The 25,020-nt window shown below is 37.3% G+C and overlaps 1 protein-coding gene across 17 annotated transcripts in view; it reads left to right on the plus strand.

Moving 5' to 3' along the window:
* The window catches only part of LOC127972857 (CUGBP Elav-like family member 2), a 138,333-nt gene that overhangs the window by 86,588 nt on the left and 26,725 nt on the right, over window positions 1–25,020 (plus strand). For all 17 annotated transcript variants that reach the window (XM_052576718.1, XM_052576831.1, XM_052576707.1 and 14 more), the window contains 4 exons: window positions 2,780–2,976; window positions 11,922–12,004; window positions 16,981–17,029; window positions 21,795–21,929. In XM_052576718.1, the coding sequence (XP_052432678.1) occupies window positions 2,780–2,976; window positions 11,922–12,004; window positions 16,981–17,029; window positions 21,795–21,929 (464 nt within the window). The remainder of the gene's footprint in view (window positions 1–2,779; window positions 2,977–11,921; window positions 12,005–16,980; window positions 17,030–21,794; window positions 21,930–25,020) is intronic.

Here is a 25,020-nt window from a genome sequence, read left to right on the forward strand (position 1 = left end):
ACGTCTTGGTGGCGCGGGAGTCCCTCAACGCACCCTTCCTGGACCCACGAGGACACCAGTGTGCATGCACGGGGAAGAGACCGGTCTCCTGAGGAGAGGCGCGTTGGGCTTTTAAACAGCGGCGGTAATGAGGCTCCACTTCCTTCAGGTGTGCCCCATCACACGCCGCCAGCCCTGACTCGTCCAGCGCCCCTCCTCTCACACACCCACTCCAGTCGGGAGCCTGGTGAAGGGCGGCGATTTAGGACGGGGGTGCCGGTGATAATCAGGGAGGAGGCAGCTGACTCGTCACATTCCCCCTCCCAAGCGACATCCCCGTCATCAGGGCGCCGCCCACACGGGAGTGCTACCATCCTCAACCAGGCTCCAAACGGTCGGAGTGGGCGGGGTTTCCTCTCCGGGCGGTCCTCCCTCTCGCAGCGCACCAGAACAGGGACAGAGAAACCGGGTTTTAGTGACAGCCTCAACCAACCACAGGGTAAAATGACAATGGAAAAGTCACTTACCCCTTGTGTGGCTGGGAGGCTGTCCCCAGTTTTCCTCCGTCCCAGTCTGGGTTCTCACGAACGTTTGCAAGCGAGAGGGAGTGACGTCACCAGACGTTTCCCAACTGCGCTGTCTAGGCTCCGCCTGCCCGCATTCTCCACCAGTGTCACGGGAGGAGCACAAGACAGACACAGTGGGCGTGGCGTCAGGCCTCGGAGAGGCTTTTATTAACAGAAATCATAAAACAAAGGGAATAAAAGTGGCCAAAGGGGGAAAGTGTCCAAAATAACAGGGAATCTGGTGTCCTCGTCGTGCTGCGGGATTTGTGTAGGTCGGGCAGTGTTCATCAAGGAAGGGTCCAGGCAAGGGGCGGAGTCCGGCGGCCGCACGTGCTCCCCTCCTTGGTCCGGGGCGCGAGGGGCGGCGGCTTCTCCTAGCGGCCGCGTCTCTCTCGTTGGCCGCGGCGCTGGTAGGGGATGGACGGCCCGGCATCCTGGCCCGTCGGCCGTGTATACGGGTGCGGTTCCCATCCGGATCGCGGGTCCGGCAGCTCACGTCTTGGTGGCGCGGGAGTCCCTCAACGCACCCTTCCTGGACCCACGAGGACACCAGTGTGCATGCACGGGGAAGAGACCGGTCTCCTGAGGAGAGGCGCGTTGGGCTTTTAAACAGCGGCGGTAATGAGGCTCCACTTCCTTCAGGTGTGCCCCATCACACGCCGCCAGCCCTGACTCGTCCAGCGCCCCTCCTCTCACACACCCACTCCAGTCGGGAGCCTGGTGAAGGGCGGCGATTTAGGACGGGGTGCCGGTGATAATCAGGGAGGAGGCAGCTGACTCGTCACAATATATATATATATATATATATATATATATATATACACATATACAGGGTGTACCAGTGAGATATTTTAGTTCCTCAATTCTGACAGACCAGTGCAGTATACTGAGAAAATAAATAATTTCTCCTTTGTGCACAGAATAGTGCTTAATTCATGTCAAAATGTCCTTGGAGTGAAGCACGTTTCAAAGGGAAGAAATTTGAACGGTTATCTTGAAACAGACGGAGAAGGCTTACTCACAGAATGCTTAGTGCGATAATTAGTCTCATGAGGAAATGATTATGCTTCTTCACTGAGGATATTTATTTATTTTATTAGGACTTATTTATTTTATTTATTTTCACATCAGTTGAAGGGCAACATGCAGGTTGGCCTTCGATCAGCTAAACCAAAATGGAATTAAATCGAGTAGACACTCAGTGATTTTTGAGCTTGTTTAGGCTTGTTCACTCATTTTGTTATTTGTTAGCTGGTTAAAAATGAAATGTGTGTGTGGGGGTCGATAACTCACTCTTTCTCTGAGTGCTTTCTTCTGGAGCTGAAACAAGCGCCTGAAATTCCTCATGAACTCGTTGAACCAGCAGCATGGGTGTCTAGGGGTCACACGGATCCGTCTCGCACCCTGACTCAGCTCAGCCATTTTTATCATTTGTTTCATTCTGGTGTGAGTCACTCAAAATTCTGCACTCAATTCATGTTGAAGCTAGCATTTGTGAAATTGTGTTTTCAGTAAACTGCTTACAATGGAAGTATATGGGGCAAATGGACGTTTTTAAAGTGGAAAGGTGAATCTTTTTTTTTTTGTGTGTGTGTTAAAGCACTTTATTGATTTCCATTAATGCATTTCAGGTTTTTACACAAAGTTGTTTCAAGAATAGCAAGTACAATTTACAATGTTATTCTCTTTTATAACAGGGCAAATTCAGCCTTATGTCATCATGGCATGAGTTGACAAATTGTGTGTTGCACAGATAAGTTTAGTACGCAATCTTATTATAATAAATTCATGGTAACACAGTTAACACTGTAAGTCTAATCATGAGGGTTTTTAGCATTTGCTTTATTTGCCCCATAGACTCCTATTTAAAATTTGCTGTAAACATGCATTTTCTTTGCAAATGAAAGTTTCTGAGCAAATGAAAGTTATTTTATATGGTAATAGAGCTTACTGAACCTGGAACAGAGTCAGAATTGTACCTGCTCAGGACTATAAACACAACATCAACACACAAGACACAGCACACACGCTGAGTGTAATAACACTGTTGTGATTTTAATCAGGTTTGTGTCTCCGTGTCTTCCTGCTTTAATGAGGAGCAGTTGTCGATCTGTCCGGCCCAAATTTGCGCTCGCTGTGAGCTTGGAGACCAGCCCCTCTCACTCCCTAACATCTTCCAGACAACGATATACACCGTTGACACTTCATAACACTTGCTTTCTGTCTCTCTGCAGTAACGGTACAGCTGGGAAGATGAACGGCGCCCTGGAACACTCGGACCAGCCTGATCCGGACGCCATTAAGATGTTTGTGGGTCAGATCCCACGCTCCTGGTCCGAGAAAGAATTAAAGGAGCTTTTTGAGCCGTACGGAGCCGTCTACCAGATCAACATACTGCGAGATCGTAGTCAGAACCCACCACAGAGCAAAGGTAGCGTACGTTTCCTTTCTTTTGACATCACAGACGCCATCGCAGCAGCAGGGTGTTGTGCTGCGTCATGTAAACCTGCTCACACGTGTAATGTGTTAACTTGAGCCTCTGACTTCCTGTTGTGCATCTTCATTTCCTGTTTCTGTCTTTCTTTTCTCCATTTCTCAAAAGCTATGTTCAGAAATCTGTTTAGGCGTTGCTAGAAAGCATCGCAATGGGCTCATTGAAAACTATCGCTAAAGATGGCACGCATAGTTTGAAAAAAAAAATGCTTGCAAATATTCCATTTAGTACACATTTAAATAAAAACCGACAGTTTGACTCCGTATTTGCAATATTTATATCTTTATAATATTGCAATATTAGCTTAGCAACATGCTAACATCAAACTAAATTGGAGTTTTCCATGCTGATTGCGCACTTTGTTGCTGTCTTTATGTCCTTGTGGAAAGTTTCCACTTATAAACTTGAATTAGTATAATTGGATGTGTTGGTCAGTTCCATATTTGTTTCTCTGTTTTTCATTTACGTATAAACTTTTTTCAAACTGCAATACAACACAGTTAAGCACAAATGATTCACACAGAACGTGCACACAGCGCATTTTTGAGTGAAACGTACTGTAAGGCAATGGAACAGGGTTACCAAGTTTTCACAAGAAAACCCACCAAATTGCTACTCAAAACTAGCCAAGATTCATTTCCCCAATTAAAAATCACATTCAGGGAAGTAATTTTTTTTTTTGGTGGGGTTTCCTGATAAAATGTGCATTCCAGGGGCTAAATATCACGTTATTGGGGCTGTTTCAACCTGTGGTAACAGTGTTAAAGTAGCCCAAATCCACGGGAAAACCATGGACTTGGCAACATTGTAGTGGAAGGAAAAAAAGCTAGGTCTTGAGAGTTGTTTGCACAATAATCTGCAACAGGACAACATAACGATCAAAGATTAACATGCTTAGCATGCTTAGCATGTTAACCCAAATAAGTTTCTTTCTTCTGTTGAAAATAAAACTTGAAAAGGGTGGGGAACCAAATTGTGGCTGGGCCCCAGTTGCTTCCATAGTATTTTGTTATTTTTTTTCCTCTATCAAAATTAGTGAGGACCAGCAACTGTTTGGTTACCCACATTCTTCAAAATATCTACTTCTTTTTTTCAGCACAAGAAAGATATTAATACAGGTTTGGGACATCATGAGTGAGTAAATAATGACAATTTTGGGGTGAACTATCCCTATATACTATATACAGGCATGCATCCATTTTTCTCTCAACTGTTTACTTTCACTTTAGACGTAATAACAGTGTTTATATGTAATCCTTGTGTGTTTTTGACAGTATTAACTCAATCAGACGCAAAAAAGAACTTAGTCCAGTAATTAGGCGCTTTTACACACTTTTTATTTTAGCATGAACGCGCTTCAGGTGTACACGCTAGTGAAGTTGGATTTTCTTCCAACCTGCGGGTGCCGCTTTTATGAAATTATTTGGCCTGCCCCAGCCCACCTCGGAAATAAAGTAAAATTTCTTTACCCTCCCTGACCCGACCTGCGGGGTCCACAGATAATGAGACATCACGCAAGTCACGTTGCTACGTAGACCTTCATATTGTAACCTTATCAAAGAACTTAATAAAATATGAAAATAGATATTCCAAATATGTAATGTAGGCTATAGGGAATTGCACGCAACATACATGGATATTTTTATTTTGTTTTTAATGACACAACCCAACCCACCCCGTAAATAGTGCCAATTTCTTTACCCAACCCGCGGGTTACCCGTGGGGTCCGTGGGTTATGAGACCACCTGCGCATCACTAGTACACTAGAAAGTCCACTTTAGAACAGCACGCAAATAAAATCTTTAACTGGTAATGCTTTAAGGCACATGCAAATAATGTACTTTTGCCATTGCGAATAAGTGGCGGAGGCGCGCTGTAGCACGATACTACGATATTTCTTCAAAAGTAGAAAGTAGAGACATTTTAATTTTCCACGATCCAAAATCGTCATATCACACACACGCCTACATAAATATGATCCTTTCAACAGGACTTGAATGCAGTAATGTTCAAAATCAGTAATCTGTGGTTTAGTTTTGGTTTCCAAGCCGCCTATGGTAGGCGGTAGACAGCGAGGTAGCTCATGGGTTTCAGAATAGCGCTAAAGCGTAGGAGTAAACCTCAGTTCTGTAGAGTTGTTAACACTCAGACAGGAAGATGGCATGTACATGTTCACAGTGCCGCCCATCCTCTCACTCTTATGGATGATGAGTCAGGGCCGAGTGGGAGAGCATTACTCAAGTCCTGTACTCTCTCTCTTGCGCACACACAGGCATTGCGATGGATATCTCCATCAGAGCCAAGGTATGTGATTGGCTTTCAGACAGGGTGATGAGTGCTCCTGTAGCTCATTTAGCTGCAGTTAGAGTGCCTCTCTCAGGTCCAGCTTCATCAAGGCCTCTGACACAGCCGTGGGGCCGTAATGGCCGCCGCTAGCCTTTAGCTTCACTCTAACCCATTTTCATTTAGGAAAAGGTCGTCTGCGCACGACTCCGGCTGTTAAATTAGACTGTATTGAAAGATTTCTCCACCAACAAAGCCGCAAGGTGAGCATTAACTTCCTGCGTGTCTCTCTAGCACTGTCTTTCCCTGTGGCATCCACCAATTAGAACTGATTTTCTCTAAAAGGGATTTGGTTTTCCATTTTTTTTTTCCTCCCATAAGGACAGTTTTCCACCTTTTAAAGTTACCAATTAATGGGCAGATTATATTATGAAAAGTGTGCCAGTTAACAGGACTCGATTTGAAGTGTCCTAAAGCAACTTATACACACAGTATTAGATAACCTGAGATCTTACTCAAGTTCACACACACTTTAGTTTCCATGACTTTCCGCTGACGCAACCGACTAGTTTAATACATAACCTGCCCACAAGAAAATGACACATTGCAGTCTTTTAGTTTTTAAATGTTTTACTCTTTATGGGAAATAACCTTAACAACTGAAGTCACAAATTGTATTTATTTAAATATTTAACAAATCACACATTATGTGCAATTTTAATTTAGAGGAAACAAATACAAATTAAAAACATTTATAATAATTGTTTTTGCTTGTTGCATCTAAACCAGAAGCCAACACACAAATCTAGTTATTTATTTATTGAGTTTTATTAAAAATATAATGTGTTGCAGTTTACACATATAATATTTGTATATATATATATATATATTTATATATATAATATATATATATATATATATATATATTTATATATATATATATTTATATATATATATATATATATATATATATATATATATATATATATATATAATTTTTTTTTTTTTTTTTTTTTTTTTTTGTGGCTGGAGCTTTGCTTTTGCCTTTAGTACAGCACTGTGCATCAAGTATTGCATCACATTACGCTACACCACAGCAGTGTAGACAACTGGATTTTAATGGAAGCAATCTAGTTTTGCAACTTGAATTGTTGTTTTATTAGCTTCACGCAGTGAGCACAATATTCCACACCCTTGGTTACTGACATTAGTGCTTCCTTGTTTTTAGACTTATAGGTTTAAGGTGCCAGTGTAATATTCTGTCAACCCAGATCCAGCTTTTTTGGTGAAAATGTACCAGTCTATTACAGATTGGGCACCGGCACCCAGCTGAAAAGCACTCACACTCTCACACATCCCAGCAAGAGTGCGTAACTGTGTTGAGTTGCGGTCTCAGCGGTTTAATCTACAATCTCGCACCCACTGTACTGAATCAGCACGGGACGTCACGTCCTGTGCCCCGCGTGTGTCCCTGCCTGGCCACCATAGCCTTTTCATCAGCGAGGAGGTGCTTCTGAACAGACAGCCTCACAGAACACCTGCCCTACATATGTGTGTGTGTGTGTGTGTGTGTGTGTGTGTGTGTGTGTGTGCACGAGAATGGAGGCTTAGAATATAAATGCACCCAGAGGTGAAGAGCAGGAATTGTTTATCAGAGCCATTTAAAATGGTCCACACACACACACACACACACACATAGAAACAGACTGTCCTTTGTTGAGAGTGGTCCAGGGCTAAATGGCCCTGAGCAGCTGGGGTTCTTTAGTAAAGATGTATTCCTGTCTCCCTTTGAAGTCCGTCACACACATACGCACGCTCATAGGATGAATGGATGCGTTTGTGTGTGCATACTTTTCGGTTCCTGGACACGTAGCACAGAATGATACAAATGTGTGTGTGTGTCCTCTAAGGCCAAATGCATACGTGCAATGCTAATGTATTGAAATGTATTCTAACAGATTTGTGTGTGTTCATGGGATTAAGTCCAAAACTTTAGGGCTTTGGATGGTCTGTGTTCTTTAACAGATCAAAAACTGAATCTGGGAATAATTGGTATTCAAGTCGTTTTCATTTACAGTTTTGCATCCTGTCATACTTCATAATGTGACATGTTTCCGAGTGAAACGAGATGTAAAATGCTATCCTTCGGGAATTGATTGGATTGTGAAAAGTGGGAGTTTCGGGCCTGAATTCGCATTCAGTTGTGAAAGATTACTTTCTTTCTAGAAAAAAAAAGTCGCTGGCTCCTGACAATTTAAACTGAAAAGGAAAAAAGAAGTTTCATAGTAGGGTTGGAAAATTTTTCACAAATATATATAATGTCTCCAAAACTATTTGGACACTTGAGCCATTGTTAAAAATACAGAAATGTAAATATAATTTACTATTAAATTGCATTAAATTATATTAGATTTTTTCACCGGATCGAAAAGAAAAGTAATATAAATATTTATTTGTAAAGAACAATTGTACGAATTGTATTATTAATAATGATACAACAATCGTGGTACTGAAGTTGGATTCATTTTAAAGAAATATAGCACAACTACACTTTTTAATCAATTATTTAAAAAACAATAATAATAATAATAGTGCTGTCAAGTGATTAATCGCGATTAATCGCAATTAATCGCATACAAAATAAGTTTTTGTTTGCATAATACAAGTGTGTGTTCTGTGTATTTTTCATGTATATAAAAATAAACATACAGTATATATATATATAATTTAGATTATTATATATATATATATATATATATATATATATATATATATATATATATATATACATATTAAATATATAAACAAAAATAATTCTGAAATATATACATGCATGTACATAGTAAATATAAACAGTAAACATACATAAATTATGTAAACAAAAAATGTAAACATTCGCGATTAATCATTTGAAGAAGAAAAGTGTTATCAAATGTAAAAACGTCTTTCTGTTACTGTTAAGAGTTACTGTAAACCTGCACTTGTGCTGTATGATATTCTACAGCACGAGTACGAACGGTCACGGAGCTCTTGAGGCGGTTGTACGCCTCGTGGTTTTATCCTGTTTTATCTGTCTCAGGTGAGGCATGGGCTTTCCAACCGTACGTCAGCAGTCCTGCCACGTACGGATGTGGAAAAAACGGCTGTTCTGACCTCCCCGCCTGGGATTGTCAAAAGTTTCCAGCGTCGCAACACGATTAAACACAAACCGCTGTCAGCAGCCAAGGAATGAGTCGAGAAAGCCTGCGTTTCCTTCACTTTTGCTGACAACACAAGAATGAACAGGATTATTATTGGCTGACTGTTTAATATTAGCTGTTTCAAAGGCAGTATTCGAATGGTTTTTGACATCTCTGTGTTCTAGAATGAACAGGAAAAGGAGAATGTTATGCAAAATCAATGAGCTACAATCCTGAAGTGCCCCTTCACATTTAACAAGGAAAATCAGCAACAGTAATATAAGTAGGAACACTCTTCAATTAGCAAAAAAAGTTAAGTTAATCAATCCTCTACTACAGACGTTTTCAAATTTGTGGATGCTAAATAAACCCTTTGATTCCAAAATGGACCAACAAATAAAAAAAAATTTACTTGTTAGGGACCCCCTTACTACAATTTGAAAGCACCTCAGAAAAATACAACACAGCTGCACATATTTTTGTATATATATATATATATATATATATATATATATATATATATATATATATATATATGGTAACACTTTAGTATAGGGTCCAACTCAAGTGTGACCATATATATATATAATGGTTGTGATTATGATAAATTATCATTTTTATTTTACAAATTAATTATTAATATTATTATTTTAATAATATTTTATATATAACTTTTACTATGTACAAACAGTAACATGTTAAACATGTTTAATTCATATTATTATTAATAATAATAATAATAACAATGCAACATACAGTATTAAATTGGCACACTGATTGGTCAGCTAATGTGAGTTCATAAGTGTGTGTATCAGGTTTGAACATGACTCATCTGTCAGAACTATCAGATTTCCTAACCTTATTCCCATGTTTACCTTCCCTGGTCTTACGCAAGCGCACGATGCCTTCCAAGTCTTGGTGTAGTGGAGTGTTACTTTATACTACTGGAGCATTATGAGCTCATGTAGTATTACTGGTTGAATAGTTGTGCGGCGTTTAGTCTCATGTGGTTTTAACTCCAATCTCTGTACACAAAACACTTGTGAACACTCCCCCTATATCAAATGTTTCACAACTGATTCATACAAACAGTACAATGTTTATGATCCTGATCTGATCCACACTCATTTTGGCAAGGAACCACGACAAGAAGCGACAAGCCACCATTTACATTTTTTAAAACCAAACAGTCAGATCTAAGCTTGCAATTTTGAAAAAAGCTCTTGGTATTTTGGAGCCAGCTAACAATCTCAGCCTTAGTCTACATGTCGATTTAGCTGAGACCCCTGGGTCTGTATTTTGCTTCAGGCACAATGGTGATTGATCAGAACCAGGATCTCATTAACACTTCAGTTCTTGGGTCACACTTAATTGGAATTGAACTTAAAACCTTTGTGTTAATTAATGGCCCAGAACCATTAAACACCCCAACCAGGACCAATGTCAATGTTGACTGATGGGAACGTTTCAGGCATGTTGGGAGTTTAAATGTGTGTGATCACTTACTGGTGTCTTGTGTGTGTGTGTGTGTGTGTGTGTGTGTTTGTGTGACACTGGGAAACAGGGTTGTTTTGGCCATGGACTGGACTGCACTGTTGCCAGGGATGAGTGAGTCCTTAGTTTATCCTGCCAAAATTTTCCCTGGCAGTAAAAGGGGATTCAGTTTACTCATTTTTTTCTGGTTCCTCTTCTCTTTTCTCTCTAAATAAAACATGCCAGCAGTCGCAGCTTGCTTTAGCCGCACACACACACACAAAGGTCTCCAGCTGATTCTTTCAGTCAGTCCTCTCTGGTGATCTCTGCCTGTTTGTGTGTGTGTGTGTGTGTTCCTCTGTGCTCCAATGACCAGTCAAGGACAGTGATGTGTGCAGATGCATACTGTACACATACTCGTTTTTATTTTTCTGATGAAGGTCAGAGCTTTTTGGCCGATCTGTTTTAGAGGCCTCAAAATGTATCATTTTGTGGTTGTCAGACTTTAGCGGAACATGTCCATTAAGTGTTACATATTTAATTTCTAAAGTCTAAAGTGAGTTTCAGTCTGAATTGAATGGGTGGTAAAATCTGGGTTATTTTCGTAATATTTATATATTTCGTGTTTTAAATATGCTTTTATTTTAATATATTGTTTTTTATTTATATTTTATAAATTGTATGTGCTTTGTAATTTTTATTCGTTTTTTTATAGTTGGCTTTATTTTTATTTCAGTTTTAGTGTTGGCAATTTCTAGTATTTAAAGGTGCTGTATGTAAGATTTAGACTCTAATAAAGCATAAAAATACTATAATATATTTGCAGATATTTAAGAAACATGCTAAGTTAACATACTTGTTTATCTGAAAAAACAATGCTAAAGGCAGTTATTCTCTTTTGAAAATGTGTGTTCCGGGCCGGATTGTCAGTCTCTGTTTTGGTTTGTGAAACCCGCCCACTGCCAGTTTACCTGATTGTATTTCAACCAGTTGCCAGTTTGGCGGAAAACACAGTGTATTTAATTTCATTCATCACCACTTGTACTGGTTCCTGTTTGTGTCGTCAATCTGGCAACCTGCGTGTGCGTCAAGTCTGAGGAGGAGGGTCCGTATAAAAAAACCTTCCAATATTTTAATTTGGACTGCAATACCTAGTTCAACCACTCGGTGTCAATCCTACATACAGCACCTTTATTTTTTTTCAGTTTTATTCAGTTTATTTTCATTTCCATTTACATTTCTAAATTTAAGCTATTTAATAAGCTATTTAAACATTTTATGTAGATTTGATTTCATTTCAGATTTACTTCAATGAACAAAATTTTGATCGTTTAAATTTTCGTCATAGTTTTAGTTAACATATTTATATGCATATATAAAATATACTCTATCATAAATACTTGTATTACTAAAGTAAAAAAAAATAAATAAACTCAATTTTTTTATTAAATTAAAATTAAATTAAAAACAATCAAAATAATTTAAAATAAGTTTATAAATATATATTTTTAAATTAATAATAAAATAAATGTAGGTTTTTTCAAGTCAAATTTTGTTCTCTTTCAACAAGTACAAATGATTTGATGCTCGAGTTGTCACGCATGGTCAGACTTTTTACCTTAATCATGCTCGCAACAACATGTGGGTCACTTGGTTTTTGTGTCTGAGGCATCAAGCTGGGTTGCCAGTGAAATCTCATTGGTCCTCAATCCCACTCCATATGGCTGTTTATTAAGCATCAAATATTAGCCTCTTTCCTCTCTCTCTCTCTCCCTCGTTCCTTATCTTCTCTGTGGTCTTTTTTGGCAGATATCTGTATGACAGCAGTGAGATTGTTTTCTCTCTCAGCAGGTAGTGAGACGAAAAGAAAAAGATCAAATCCACTTGGCTTATTGCATGCTTAAAATGCTTACCTCTCTCTTTCTCTCTGTTGCTGTGTTTTTCCAGGGTGCTGTTTTGTCACATTCTACACACGGAAAGCTGCCCTAGAGGCTCAGAATGCACTGCACAACATAAAGACCTTAACTGGGGTGAGTGTTTGTTTATCTGTTCATGTCTGTCTCTCTCTGAATGCCAGCAAGGCAGAGAATTTCTTATTCAAATGACGACAGTTTCAAGTTTTTAGTCTGGTTTCTTTTGTTAGAGGTTGTAATTCAGGAAAAAGTGTGAAGTAGGGGTTGAGGAGACAGGCTTATGCTGGTTTTTAGTCTCAAGTCAAAGAAAGACTTTAATGAGTTTATGATTTGAGCTTTCTGACGGAGCGGGTAATGTTTGTTGTCATGAAATCAGAGCCATTGTTCTCGAAATCCGAAACATAAGGGAGAGATCTGAAAGATATTATTACTTTAATTCAGCAATGGCGCATTAAATTAAATGTTGCAGGAAATACATTTTAATGTTATAAAAAAACTTATTTCTGATCAATCCTGTGTTTTTAAACATCGTTAATTTTTTTTTTCACTCAAAAAAAAAAAAAAACATAAAATTTGCCATTAGTGTATTTCATAGTATTTCATAGTCATGCACATCATAATATGCAATGCAAAAATAAATTGAGATTTGATAAACGTGGTTTAACAGTGTTATTAAATGATTAGCATTTTTAAAAGCTAAAGATCTGAAATATAGGACAGTAACCAATAGGGCTGCACGATGTGTCGTTTAAGCATCAATATCGAGATGTACGAATCCACGATAGTCACATCGCAGGATGTGCGATGTAGGCTGTCGTAGTTGATCCGTTATTCAATTAACCGTACGAGCCAGCTGCTCCCCGGCCCTTGACGAATGTGTTTCGCAGATTAATTGCACAGCTTAACCATCATAGAGTGAAAGTTTATCATTTGCATGTGTTTTTAAGTCCTGTCAGTTTAACAGAGAGAGAGAGAGAGAGAGAGAGAGAGCGCGCGCTGCACGCTCACCATCTTCAAACAACACTAGCGCTGTCTTGCTCTCTCTCCCTCATGCATATTAATCAATTGACAAAATGGTGTCGATGTTTAAATCATTTAAAATGAGAATGTAAGTGTGCTCACCCCATTTTTTGTAAGGATTTTTTTTTATTAGATTTCATACCGCAATATGTATCGCAGAAAAATAAAATATCGCAATGTCATTTTTTCCCAATATCAGGCAGCCCTAGTAACCAATTATACATATAATATTTTACTACATATTTCTCTGTATCACTTGTGTTTGAAGCAGCCGAAACATCTGCATACTTTCGTACAGATTGTTTTTGTGTAATGTGTTTGTGTGACTGTATAAAAGAGTATCGGAGGCTACTGTTAACTGTAATAAAAAATGAAATGTAAGGTTGTCCACACAGTCAAAACTAGATTTATTTCATGAAAACATACCAATAGTGCTATCTGACAGATAAACTGTTTTCCCGCTTTTAGTGTCGGTGTTTATTCTCATTGTTTCCAAATCATCTTTGAGTTTAGTTGGAAATTTAGTTTTTCCTAAACCTCCAGCCCACGGCAGACCTAGAGATGTCACATACGATTATCATATCAATTGCTGCCATAATCAGACCGTCTCTGAAGTGGCGTGTGAGGACGACTGAAGGCTAATGTAGGACATGTCTGATAAAGTATCCTCCAGCTGTGAATGAATTCATCTCCCTCTTTCTCTCTGTCTCTCTCATATAATGTGATTGTACATTAATTCAGTTCACTGAAGCCTGCTTATACACTACGAGATCAGTTCAGTCTTGTGAATATTCTTTTTTAATAAGTTTTTTGGGCAGTAGACATTTATTTACAGTAATTACAGCTGCAAATGAGCAGGCCCAAATGAAATCTAAACACTTTATGCATATTTTGAAGGAAAATTGCAAAACTCTGCAGAATGGATTTAAAAATGTTCGCTGAGGGGATAAATAAGACTGCAGTTGAAAGTAAAATCGAAATATTTCATGAGAAAGCGTAATTGCAAATTTAATAAAGAAGCCGGGTGAAACGGCTTATGAGGTACGAGCGTGTTTATGATGTACAGATTTATGGATTTTTTTTTTTTTTTTATAATAATAAGCAAAATCACTCAGCTTTGGATGCAAAACTTGATGATGAAGTGATAGAAACTGTGACATGAACAATGCAATATTTACTTATAAAACCTAATAAAGAACAGCAATATAAACAGGAATGCACATACGTTTTTCAGCCTGGTTTTCTTATGAGAACCTGGAGATTTGGTTTGGTCTTCACACGGCACATATGGTGACCCATCAAATATAACAATAAAAAATTTATTAATAATAGTGATACTATTATTACACTTTATTTAGGTTTAGTTTTTTTTATTATAAAATAATGAACTAAATAATAAAGTGTGATAGTACTATTTTATTTAAAAATAAAAAGGGAATATTAAATACATACAAATCCAATTATTTTATAGTAAACTTAAAAATAAAATGCTAAAATTACTAATATTATGGTTTTATTGGAACCTTAATGATTATTTTAATTTGAATTATTACAATTTTCCATATTCAAACTTAAAATCAGCAAGCTTTTATTTTGGCAGATTGCCAGCTAGTAAGTCTATGCACATCCGGGTTTAGCTGAGCCGATTGTGGGGCGTCAATGAAATGTCAGTTTCGCATTGAGCTCTGAAAAAGTTAGCGGGTAGCCTAGATATTTGTTTTCAGTTTGAACAGAAATCTTATATTGTAATCTTGTACGGTTTGTTGATATAAAATAGTAATTGTGCATTTACAGCTGTCAACCAAGTCGGTGCGTAAATGCGCACTCTGAACTAATTTACACAGTGCATTTCTAATTTTGGTCACGCATGCGGACCACTTATATGCACCTCTGAATATAAAACAGTATTTAACTAAACATTTATTTTATTAGCAAAATAGACCTAAAATGTAGCACAGGGACCTTACTGAACAATGACAATTAATCAGTTCTTGTAAAGTGATTAATTTCTGATTGAGAACCGTACATCACACATTTATTTATATTTGGATATTTAAATTAAGTCTATCTATCTATCTATCTATCTATCTATCTATCTATCTATCTATCTATCTATCTATCTATCTATCTATCTATCTATCTATCTATCTATCTCCTTGCTGTCCTATTAGATGTTAAATTAATTAAAATATTTCTTCCTGTGTGTGTGTGTGTGTGTGTGTGTGTGTCAGTGGGTTATCTGTTTATAACTTATGACACATGCTATCAATTTGCCGCTCTGTGTGCATGCTCTAATAGAGGTAGTTGCAATTTCTTTTTGGATATATATTTATATGGATTTTAATTACATATCACTTACTGCCAGTGTTTATGCCACTGTGTGTGTGTGTGTGTTCAGGAGAGTGTGGCAGCTTATAAAATCCCCACTGTGTGCCCATCTGTCTGACTCCTGTGATCCTTGACCCAAACACAGTGTGTGTCCTCAAACCACTGGACTACACACACACACACACACACACACAGAAAACTGAATTTTTTAAATAATGTAAATCAGGTAAAGATGTAAAACAGACATTTTATGGTCTCTGTCCAAAGAGAACAAACAACCTCAAACAACAAACTTGGGTCTTTTAAAACCTGTAAGTAATCTATCCTCAGTCGAAAAAAATAAAAAAATATGTGTGTCCTACAGGATCAGATGCCTGAGGATACCAGCAGCAGGGCAAACCATCAAAGACTGTGTGTGTGTGTGTGTGTGTGTGTGTGTGTGTGTGTGTGTGTGTGGTAAAGGTCAAAGATCAGAGTTGAAATGAAGTAAATGGATATCTTCAGTTATTTCTGACTGCTTTTATAATTTGATCCAACCGTTGAGTTATGGAGCTGTCATTCTGTCTTCAGCTGCAGATGTTGACTTCTTTCAGGAATCTGTATGTGCGCTTTGTGAGAGCAAGCATGTGTATTTCATGAGAAACTGGTAACAGAGCATAAACTCTGTAATTAGTTACGTGGCTTTTAATGGGAGAGGATGAGAACGCACACGTCCATAAGCTCTGAGAAGGCCACATGTGAGCACACACACAGTGCAAAGAAGACCACATGACTATTGGGAGACAGATGCCGTACACACAGAGCTGTGTGTGTGTGGGTGTTGGACAGATCTGGTCTTTGGAAGTATATCAATGCTGGACTCAAACTTGTGGAGCTGACCATGAAGCTGAAGGTGTTACAAGAGGAGGAGAGGTTTTGAGAAAGAAAAAAAGAACACAAATCAGTTCTAATCAAAATGTTCATTGCAATAAATAGGATATAACATTGTTTATATATATATATATAATATATGTTATAAATTATATATTTTTTTTATTTTTTTGAACAAAAACTTAATTATGGGGACAGTAATACCTTATAAGGTCAATATAATTTAAATAAATCTGTTCCTTGATAGGTTTTATACACAATATTGTATTATGTATTATATTAATACTAATTTTATAATGTGTGTGCATGTATAAAGTTGTTGTTGTTTTTGTTTTGGTCATGGAGAAAAGAAAAAACCTTGGTGTGAGACAATTTAGACCAAATGCATAAATATGGTGATATTGTATTGCAAATTGTCAAAAAGTAGGGTAAATTGTCAGAAACCTACATGATACAACACTTTTAAAATTACACAATGACCCCCCTCCCCAAAGATATCTGACAGGTTTGTACATGGAACTGTGTAGACGATAAGGCAAAACGCGTAAGGCAAATTATTAAAAAAAATCGTTGGCTAGAGATTAAGAGAACAAGAACAAGTGCACGTGGAAGAAAAATGGAACACAATAAACACTTCATCGGCAAAGTGCTGACAAATCACCTTCATCAAACCCCAGACACGTGATCATCTTCATTCCAGTTACATCTATCGAGATGAAGAATAGAGTCAGCGGAAAAACTGACGACACATTAACAAGATTACAGTGATAATGTAGAACATCAGTGTGGCAGTGAGACAAGGTTGATTATGTGCTGTGGTGAGCGTTAATGAGTGTGTTGTAGTAAATGTGCCACGTGTGTGTCATGTGTTTCAGATGCACCATCCCATACAGATGAAGCCCGCAGACAGTGAGAAATCAAATGGTGAGTGTTTGTATGCGTCTCTTTTTTTTCTTTTTTTGTTCTCAGGTCGTCCGACTGTACGTTTGTTCTGGGGGTTTGTCTCTGTGTTTGTGTGAGGGACCGGGAGATGGATGAATTATTGAAACCCAGGAGAGCCGGAGGTCAAGAATAGTTTAAGTGTCTGCCCTGGCAGTGACCCAAACACATATACTGTACACACACTCAGATAAACCATATTTTTCACAAAATGACTGTATAGATGTGCTTAGGAAGTCCAGGGGCCTACATTTTAGGGATGGGCGTTTTCCGCAAATATCACATTCGAATATTTGAGATAAAAGAAAAACGAATATTCAAATATTTGTTTATTAAAATTAAGTTTAATGAGACAGACGTTATTTTTCAGCAACATTTATTGTTTCCGTCGTTTTGAACAAGCTTACACACAATAAGCTTGAACATTACACATCGTGTTTTGTAGCTGAAAACCTTTAACAATGCGTATAAACAACCAAAAGTACAGATTAAAAGCAAAAAAAAAGAAAAAAAAAGGTGAACGAAGAAAAAACTTAAGCAGCCTGCAGCAATTAGGCTATTGTAGAACGTAGCCTACACTTAACTTTGAAACTTTTAAACTGTCAGCAAATCTTTTTTCCTTTTTTTCTATTGTTTTACATGTTATTGTTGAGAAATACGGGCATGTAAACATGATCGGGGGAAAGTCGGCTCCTTAGTCTGTTAACAATAAGGCTGGCCGCGGAGAAAACGCGCTCTGACGGCACAGACGTTGGCGGGATTCACAAATAACGGTGTGCTAAGCGAATAAGTTTTGTGAAGCGCTTCGTGTTTTCGTTTCACCACTGAATGGGATCCTCATCTGGTGGAATACATGGCTTCGGCAAGAACTGTTCCCACTCGTCTCGGCTGGACTCTCTGTAATCATCGCTGAAGAACTGGCTCAGCCTTTTCCGACGAGTGGGCATTGCTGCATCCTCGCCGTCGTTGGAGGCGGTGGATGCATCCGCATCACTCGCATCAAGGAAAATGTTCTGATAATGTTCAAAAAAGTTTTTTTTTTTTTCTTACTTCTCTTATGTTTTCATCGAGAAACCTGAGATATTTGTGCCGAGTGTCTAAGGCAGACGTGAGAAGAGGAGTTTTCACTGAATTTTCCAAGTTAACAGTGTTTATTCGTTGCTTGAGAGATGCCGCAACAATGTTCTTGAATTTGGTCACTTTCCTGTGATTCTCCACGGCATATTTGAAGAACTGTAGAAGACCGCAGTTCTCAGGGGCCGTTCACATATCGTGTCTTTTGCACGCTCGCGCGTACATTGAAGTTCGCTATTTCCAATGTAGACGCGCGGTTTGCGCGCTCATAATGGAAGCGACATGGTTGCGATGCGCACGCAGTGCGACGCACCCGTTTTTTTTCAGGCTCGTCCGCACTGCATCGAGTTAAAAAAATCTCAACTTTTCAGAATGCCGGAAGCGCACCGCAGGTCATGTGACAAGAACTAAACATTCAGCTTCATCCTTTCCCGGAACAACGTTGAAAGCTCAGCCAAGATGATTATTCATTCATTAATTATTTTTTGCTTGCATATATCTTCAAATATGCCCGTGGAGAATCACAGAAAGTGACTAAATTAGGTTTTATTGTGAACTTTTTTTTTTTTTTGCGAAATTCGATTATCATTTTTATTTATTGAATAATTAGAGCAGAATGAATATTCGAATGTTCGACTATCCGTGCACACCCCTACTACATTTCCGGAGACTTGAGAGCAGAAAGAAAGCAGGGGTCAGTAAGATTTTATTTATTTATTTTTTGTATTAATTAATTGTATTAATTTGATCAGAACTGCAATGAGAACAGCAATATTGTGAAACTTTGTTACAATTTAAACTATATATATATATATATTTTTTTTTCAAATATTTTAAAATGCATTTTATTCTTGTGATGCAAAACCTAATTTTCAGCAGCCATTACTCCAGTCTTCAGTGTCAAGTCATGATACTTTGGAGATCACTCTAATATGCTGATTTAATTCCAAAGAAAGTTAAAAAGTGCAGCATTTATTTATTCATTTATTTATGTGAAATCATCTGCAATTTTTAAGCAATTTAATGCATCCTCGCTGAATATAAGTATTCATTTCTTGAAAAAAAAAAAAAAAAAATCATACTGACCCTCAGATTTCAAAATAATATTCATTTAAAACGTATTTGTAAAAAAAAAAAAAAAAAAAAATATATATATATATATATGAAATATTTATTCAGATATAAACTGCTATTGTGTAGAGTAAAACTTATTAATGTTGATTGTTCTTTTGAGTCGATTCTTTTCAACCATGCTGTGAACCAATTTCAGTGTCAGACTGGTTCACAAATCGGTCTTGATGATTAATTTCCAAATTACCCAGTAACAGAATTATTACCCCAAAAATCATATCCATTGATTTTTGTAAGTCTATGGATAATAACTTATCGGTCTTACTGTATTCAATTTGCTGCATGTTATTCCAAAGAAAAAACGATGTTGTAATATTTCATCAAAATGTAATAACTTGCTCTGCCTCTAAAATGACTTATTATGGAAATAAAATGGTGTGCGAATAGCATTTCATGTATTTTCTTCAGAGTCAGATTGGGCTCTGCTGCTTGTCTGTGTATAAGAATCTGTCTCTGTCTATCTCTCTGCGTGACAGTGATGTTATAGATGTGACCCTCCATAAAACATTCTCACATAGAGGATATTACATCAGATGTTCACTGCAAGCTTAGCAATAATGCATTGATTCTGCTTATTAGTGAACACTGTAACCCATCAAACGGAGAATTCTGCTCCTGTGTGTGTGTGAGCAGTTAATCTTCTGATATGACACTGTGTGTGCGTAAAGGCGAAGCTTTTGAAACAGCACTTATCGCTGGCTCATCCTGTCGCTGTTAAATGCACAAACAATTCAAACAGCAAAATAAACAAGTGAGCTATCGATTTCCCAGAGTGCAGCGGCTTGCTTATCGGCCGCCCAGCGGTAAGAGCTGACACATTCTTCATTAAAAAAAAAATTGGATTACAGTTGCCTCTCTCTCTTTCTCTCTCTCTCTCTCTCTCTCTGTCTAGCATGCACAAACACACAACTGCATATATTATTTCATTGTTTTGTGTATGTATTTTCAATATTTCCTTCTTGTTCATTCCTCTTCGAGTGATGCCAATCAATTCGGATTAGAAACAGCTGAAGGTTTACACATTATCTCATTGTCTTCAAGTTGTTGGAGTGTTATTTACTGTATGGGAACTAGGGCTTGGCGATATATCTGCATCAGAGGTTTTACCGCATCAGAGGTTTTAACGCAATTACATTTTTATATGTAGAAATGAGTTCCCATTAGGGCTGGGCGATATATCGTATGGGATGATCATGCGCATCTCGTCAGTGAAGCCAGTTCCATGTAGCTTGTCACTGATCTACAGCTCTGTCTTTTAAATGGTGCTCCATCTGAAAGCAGGTGATGGAGATTTAGTGGTAATCATGGAACTGGCTTCACTGACGAGATGCAATGCAAAAATGTAATTGCGGTCACTATGGTGTAATGTTAAAAATAAGTAATACATTAACGCTGTAAGATTAAAAATCACAGTTGGTGGATATGAAGTTTTGTTCAATTATTTATTTACTTATTTAAATGTTTTGGAATTTAGTAAAATGATGCATGATTAATCTGATTAAAACAAAGTCATATTATAAGATTTAAAGTCACAACTGGGGGATATGAAGTTACAAGTATTAATTTATTTGAAGTAATGGTAACACTTTAGTATTGGGTCCAATTCTCACTAATAATTAGTTGCTTATTAGCATGCCTATTATTAACATATTGGATGTTTATTAGTGCTTATAATGTACGTATAATGCATGACATCCATAATCCTACCCAATACCCTAAACTTGCCAACTACTTTATAAAATATTAAAAAGCAACAAATTAGTGCTGTTAATTGAGGCAAAAGTCATATTTAATGGTTAGTTAATAGTGAGAATTGGACCTTAAAATAAAGTGTGACCGAAGTAATTTATATGAAGTTGCAATTATTTTATTAGTTCATTTATTTAAGCATGGAAATGCATTTTTACACATATTTGCACGATTATATTGTAACGTTAAATTGAGCGTTTTATCGTCTTTTCAGAAAGCTGAATGCAAATCTAATTTGCGTATTCCATATGTTCAATGTACACCTTTGATCTATTATTGATGAAAAATAGCAATACGACTTGCCAGAAAACACTACTCATTTAGCCGATGAGGTGAGCATCAAAACTACATTTCCCATCTCTATGGTAGCACAATAATGATGAAATACATAAATAAAGCATCAATTACACATCTAATGCACCCTTTCCTCTTCATTTTGGTGCATTAGCGCTAATAGAGCTTCCTGACTTTATGGTGAACTGAAAAAGAGAGAAATAAAAATAAATTGTCTAACACATCCATTTTATTTCGAACATAAACGCACATCATAATTATGGCCTCCGAGCTCATAAATAGTATCTTCCCAGGAGGACTAGAAGGCAGCACATGCAGATTACGAGCAAAAGCGAGCACTCAGGTCATTGAAAGAAAAGATCAAAGAGAACCAGGCGAGAAATCTGTGGTTGTGTGCGCCTGGGCTTGATGTGCTAATGAGACATTGATCTTATGCAGGAGTAACGTCTTTTTTACCACACGTTGGTCACATTTGTTTTCTCCGCCCTTCTTCTTCTCTCAGCGGTGGAGGACAGAAAGCTGTTCATCGGCATGGTGTCAAAGAAATGCAACGAGAATGACATCCGAATCATGTTCTCTCCTTTGGGACAGATCGAGGAGTGCCGTATCTTGAGGGGACCAGATGGACTCAGCCGAGGTGAGACACATGCACATACTGTATTCGTTTTTACATTTTTAAAGGAACGTATGATGGAAAACAGGATTTTTTCTTGCGCTTTTGAAATAAGTTTGATGTTTACTCCAAAATTTTCAATGGTAAGGTGACACTAACACTGTGAGCTAACCAGGTACGAGGCAGTGAAGCATTACACTGGGTAGCCACGCCCACATAGAAACCTCATTGGTCCAATAAACCTTTCCATGTAACTAAATAGTAAAAAAATAAAAATAAATTATATATATATGACAGCCATAAGCTCATTAACATATGACCACCCATTAATTATTAAGCAGCTTGTGCTGTCCTTACAAGCAACTGAGTGAGCTATAAATAAAATCTCTTGGCAGTTTTTAGCTATTGTACATTTTGGCGAATCGGCGGCTAATTCGTATGACTTCGTACAATCTCATTTCTCATTATGGGAGTGATATTTATGTTTGGGGTGATTTTTTTTATTTTTTATTATGTTTCTTTTGTACTTTTCACATCATATGAATTCATACAAAAGTGACACCTTATACCATTGGTTCCCAACCTGGGGTCCGCGCCCCCCTCAGGGGGGCTCCAGAGTTCACGGGGGGCGCGAGCGGATATGCTTTGAGGTGAATAAAGATGCATAAAATGTTCTACTAATAATTTTATATAAAAATATTTTTTCAAAGTTTTTAAAAAATCATAAGCTAACAATGCCAATTTCAATTACAATTTTGTTATTTCAAATGTAGGCGCGTTGCGCGTGGCAAGCGCGCTCATAATGTAAGAGACGCCGATGCGACCATAACAGTGCCCAACATCAAATGGCAAACATAATGCAAGCAGAACGAAACTGCTCGTTATTGTGTGGTTGACGGACCGTTCATCAGTTTGGATCAGTGCAGCGCGAGCCGATCGTGATCATGCTACGCTGTTACTACACAGCGCTAATGAGAGATCCAGTAAAGAAAGCATTTGAATTTGCCACAGAAGTAATAACATTGCTGCGAGATCTAGAAACATTCACATTTCTCCGTTATTAACGGATCAAACAGTGCGTGGAAACCAGGAAGAAACATTTTGCCGTGAATGAACTATCCAGTGTCCAGATCTGCAACATTCACAATGGATTTACTGTAGTAACACTAACCGAACCATGAAAGTTTGGCAGGAATATTAATATATATAATGCCTTCAAGTAACATTACGTCGGTTTTATTTTGACATGAATACAATTGCTGCCCTCAAATGTTAATCTGAAATAAAATAAACCTTGGTTTATAACTACTACAATTTCATTTTTTCCAAGAAGCTGTTTTGTTTCATATGCTCATAAGAAGAATCAATTATAGCTCCAGAATTACTCAAAATAAAAAAATCACACTTTATTATGTTAGTTTTAATATTTAAAAAAATAAATCAAGGACATTTCTCTGGCATTTCTTTCTTTTTGCTGTATCAAAACCGTACCGTGACACAAGTGTATCGAACCGAACCGTGAATTTTGGTGAACCGTTACACCCCTATATATAGATATATTAGTGCTGGGAAAAGTATAATATATGTGTGTGAACTGTGTATAATTATTTTGTATAAAAATACACGCATATGCATGTATTAATTTAAAATTTTTTGCATGTATATACATTTATACATAATTTATATTATATATAAATATAAATAATTTATATATAAATAAATACAAATATTAAATATATACATGCATATTCGTGTATTTATATACAAAATAATTATACACAGTACACACATATTATGCAAACACAATCTTTTATTTTGGATGCGATTAATTTTTTCCCATCACTAATATATATATGGGGGGGGGGGGGGGGTCACGGATTGTTAAATATGTGCATGGGGGGGCCCCAAGGAAAAAGGTTGGGAACCACTGCTAGTTACATTATTCTAAAAATTTGGGTTGGAACAAAAGCAGTTTGAGGTTTAGCCAATCATCACAGGACTCATTTAAATATAGAGGCCTTAAAGGTACAGTAGTAAAATCAGCCTGTTTAGAGAGTGTGGAAAATGCTTCTAAAAACTATTTTATGAGGCGTTTTGATGCAAGAAACTAATTTTAAAATGGACTTGCAACAAAATGCAACAAAAGTGTAAAATACAACTCTTTATATGGAACACATTTGATATATTACTATGCCTGTGTTTTTATACTTCATTAAAGTGATATTCAAGTAAAGATCCATTGTGGATTAATATTGAGCATATTTTTAACTTGTACCTTAATTTTTTTTTTTTTTAATTTGCACTTACAAAGAATTTTGGGGCATCTATTGTGCACTTTCTCCTTAAGCCTCAATTGTAAGTGCTAAACTGTCACCTTTTTTTTTTTTTTTTTTTTTTTTTTACAGACATGTGGATACAGCCATCTTTTATCACTCGTTTATCCTCCTCCTCTCGTTGTACCTCTATCCTCCACTCATTCGCATTGCTCCTCAGCAGTCCGTCTTTTCTCCTGTCCTCATGAATATTTTAATTCCACAGGAGATTAACTTTATTCCCTGAGCTCATGGTTGGAGATATATTTGAAATGCTTCTATGAGAGAAACTATCACCCCCTCCCATAAAAAAAGGATTGAATGAATAAATAGATGAGCAAATGTGTACGTAAAGGAGGTTTACGGTAAAGCCCATGGACTACGATAACATTAAAAGCACACTTGTGCTGCTATTAAAGCGGTCTATCAATCATCATTTAACTTCACTATTAATAAAATATAGATCAGGCCACATGTGAGCACAGTGCCCTGGGAGCTACCCCACTTTCTTCGAAAAACTCTCATCTTTCACTCTCTCTATCCCTCCATATCGCACGTCTCCCTCATTCATTCTCTTTTGATGACACTGACAGTTAATTGCGTTGTTTTTGACACATTTGAGGGAAATTAAATGAAAAACACCTGACGGCGATTTAACTAAATGAACATAAAATAGTTATTGGACCTGAATTTATTTTAATATGTAAAAAAAAAAACTAGCAGAGGAAATCAGTTGACTAGGACAGATATGCCATTGTGTGCTCATTATACTAAAAATAAATTGACCACAGATATCTTCAATT

The sequence above is a fragment of the Carassius gibelio genome, chromosome A4 (assembly GCF_023724105.1).
Source record: "Carassius gibelio isolate Cgi1373 ecotype wild population from Czech Republic chromosome A4, carGib1.2-hapl.c, whole genome shotgun sequence".
NCBI classification, from domain to species: Eukaryota; Metazoa; Chordata; class Actinopteri; order Cypriniformes; family Cyprinidae; genus Carassius; species Carassius gibelio.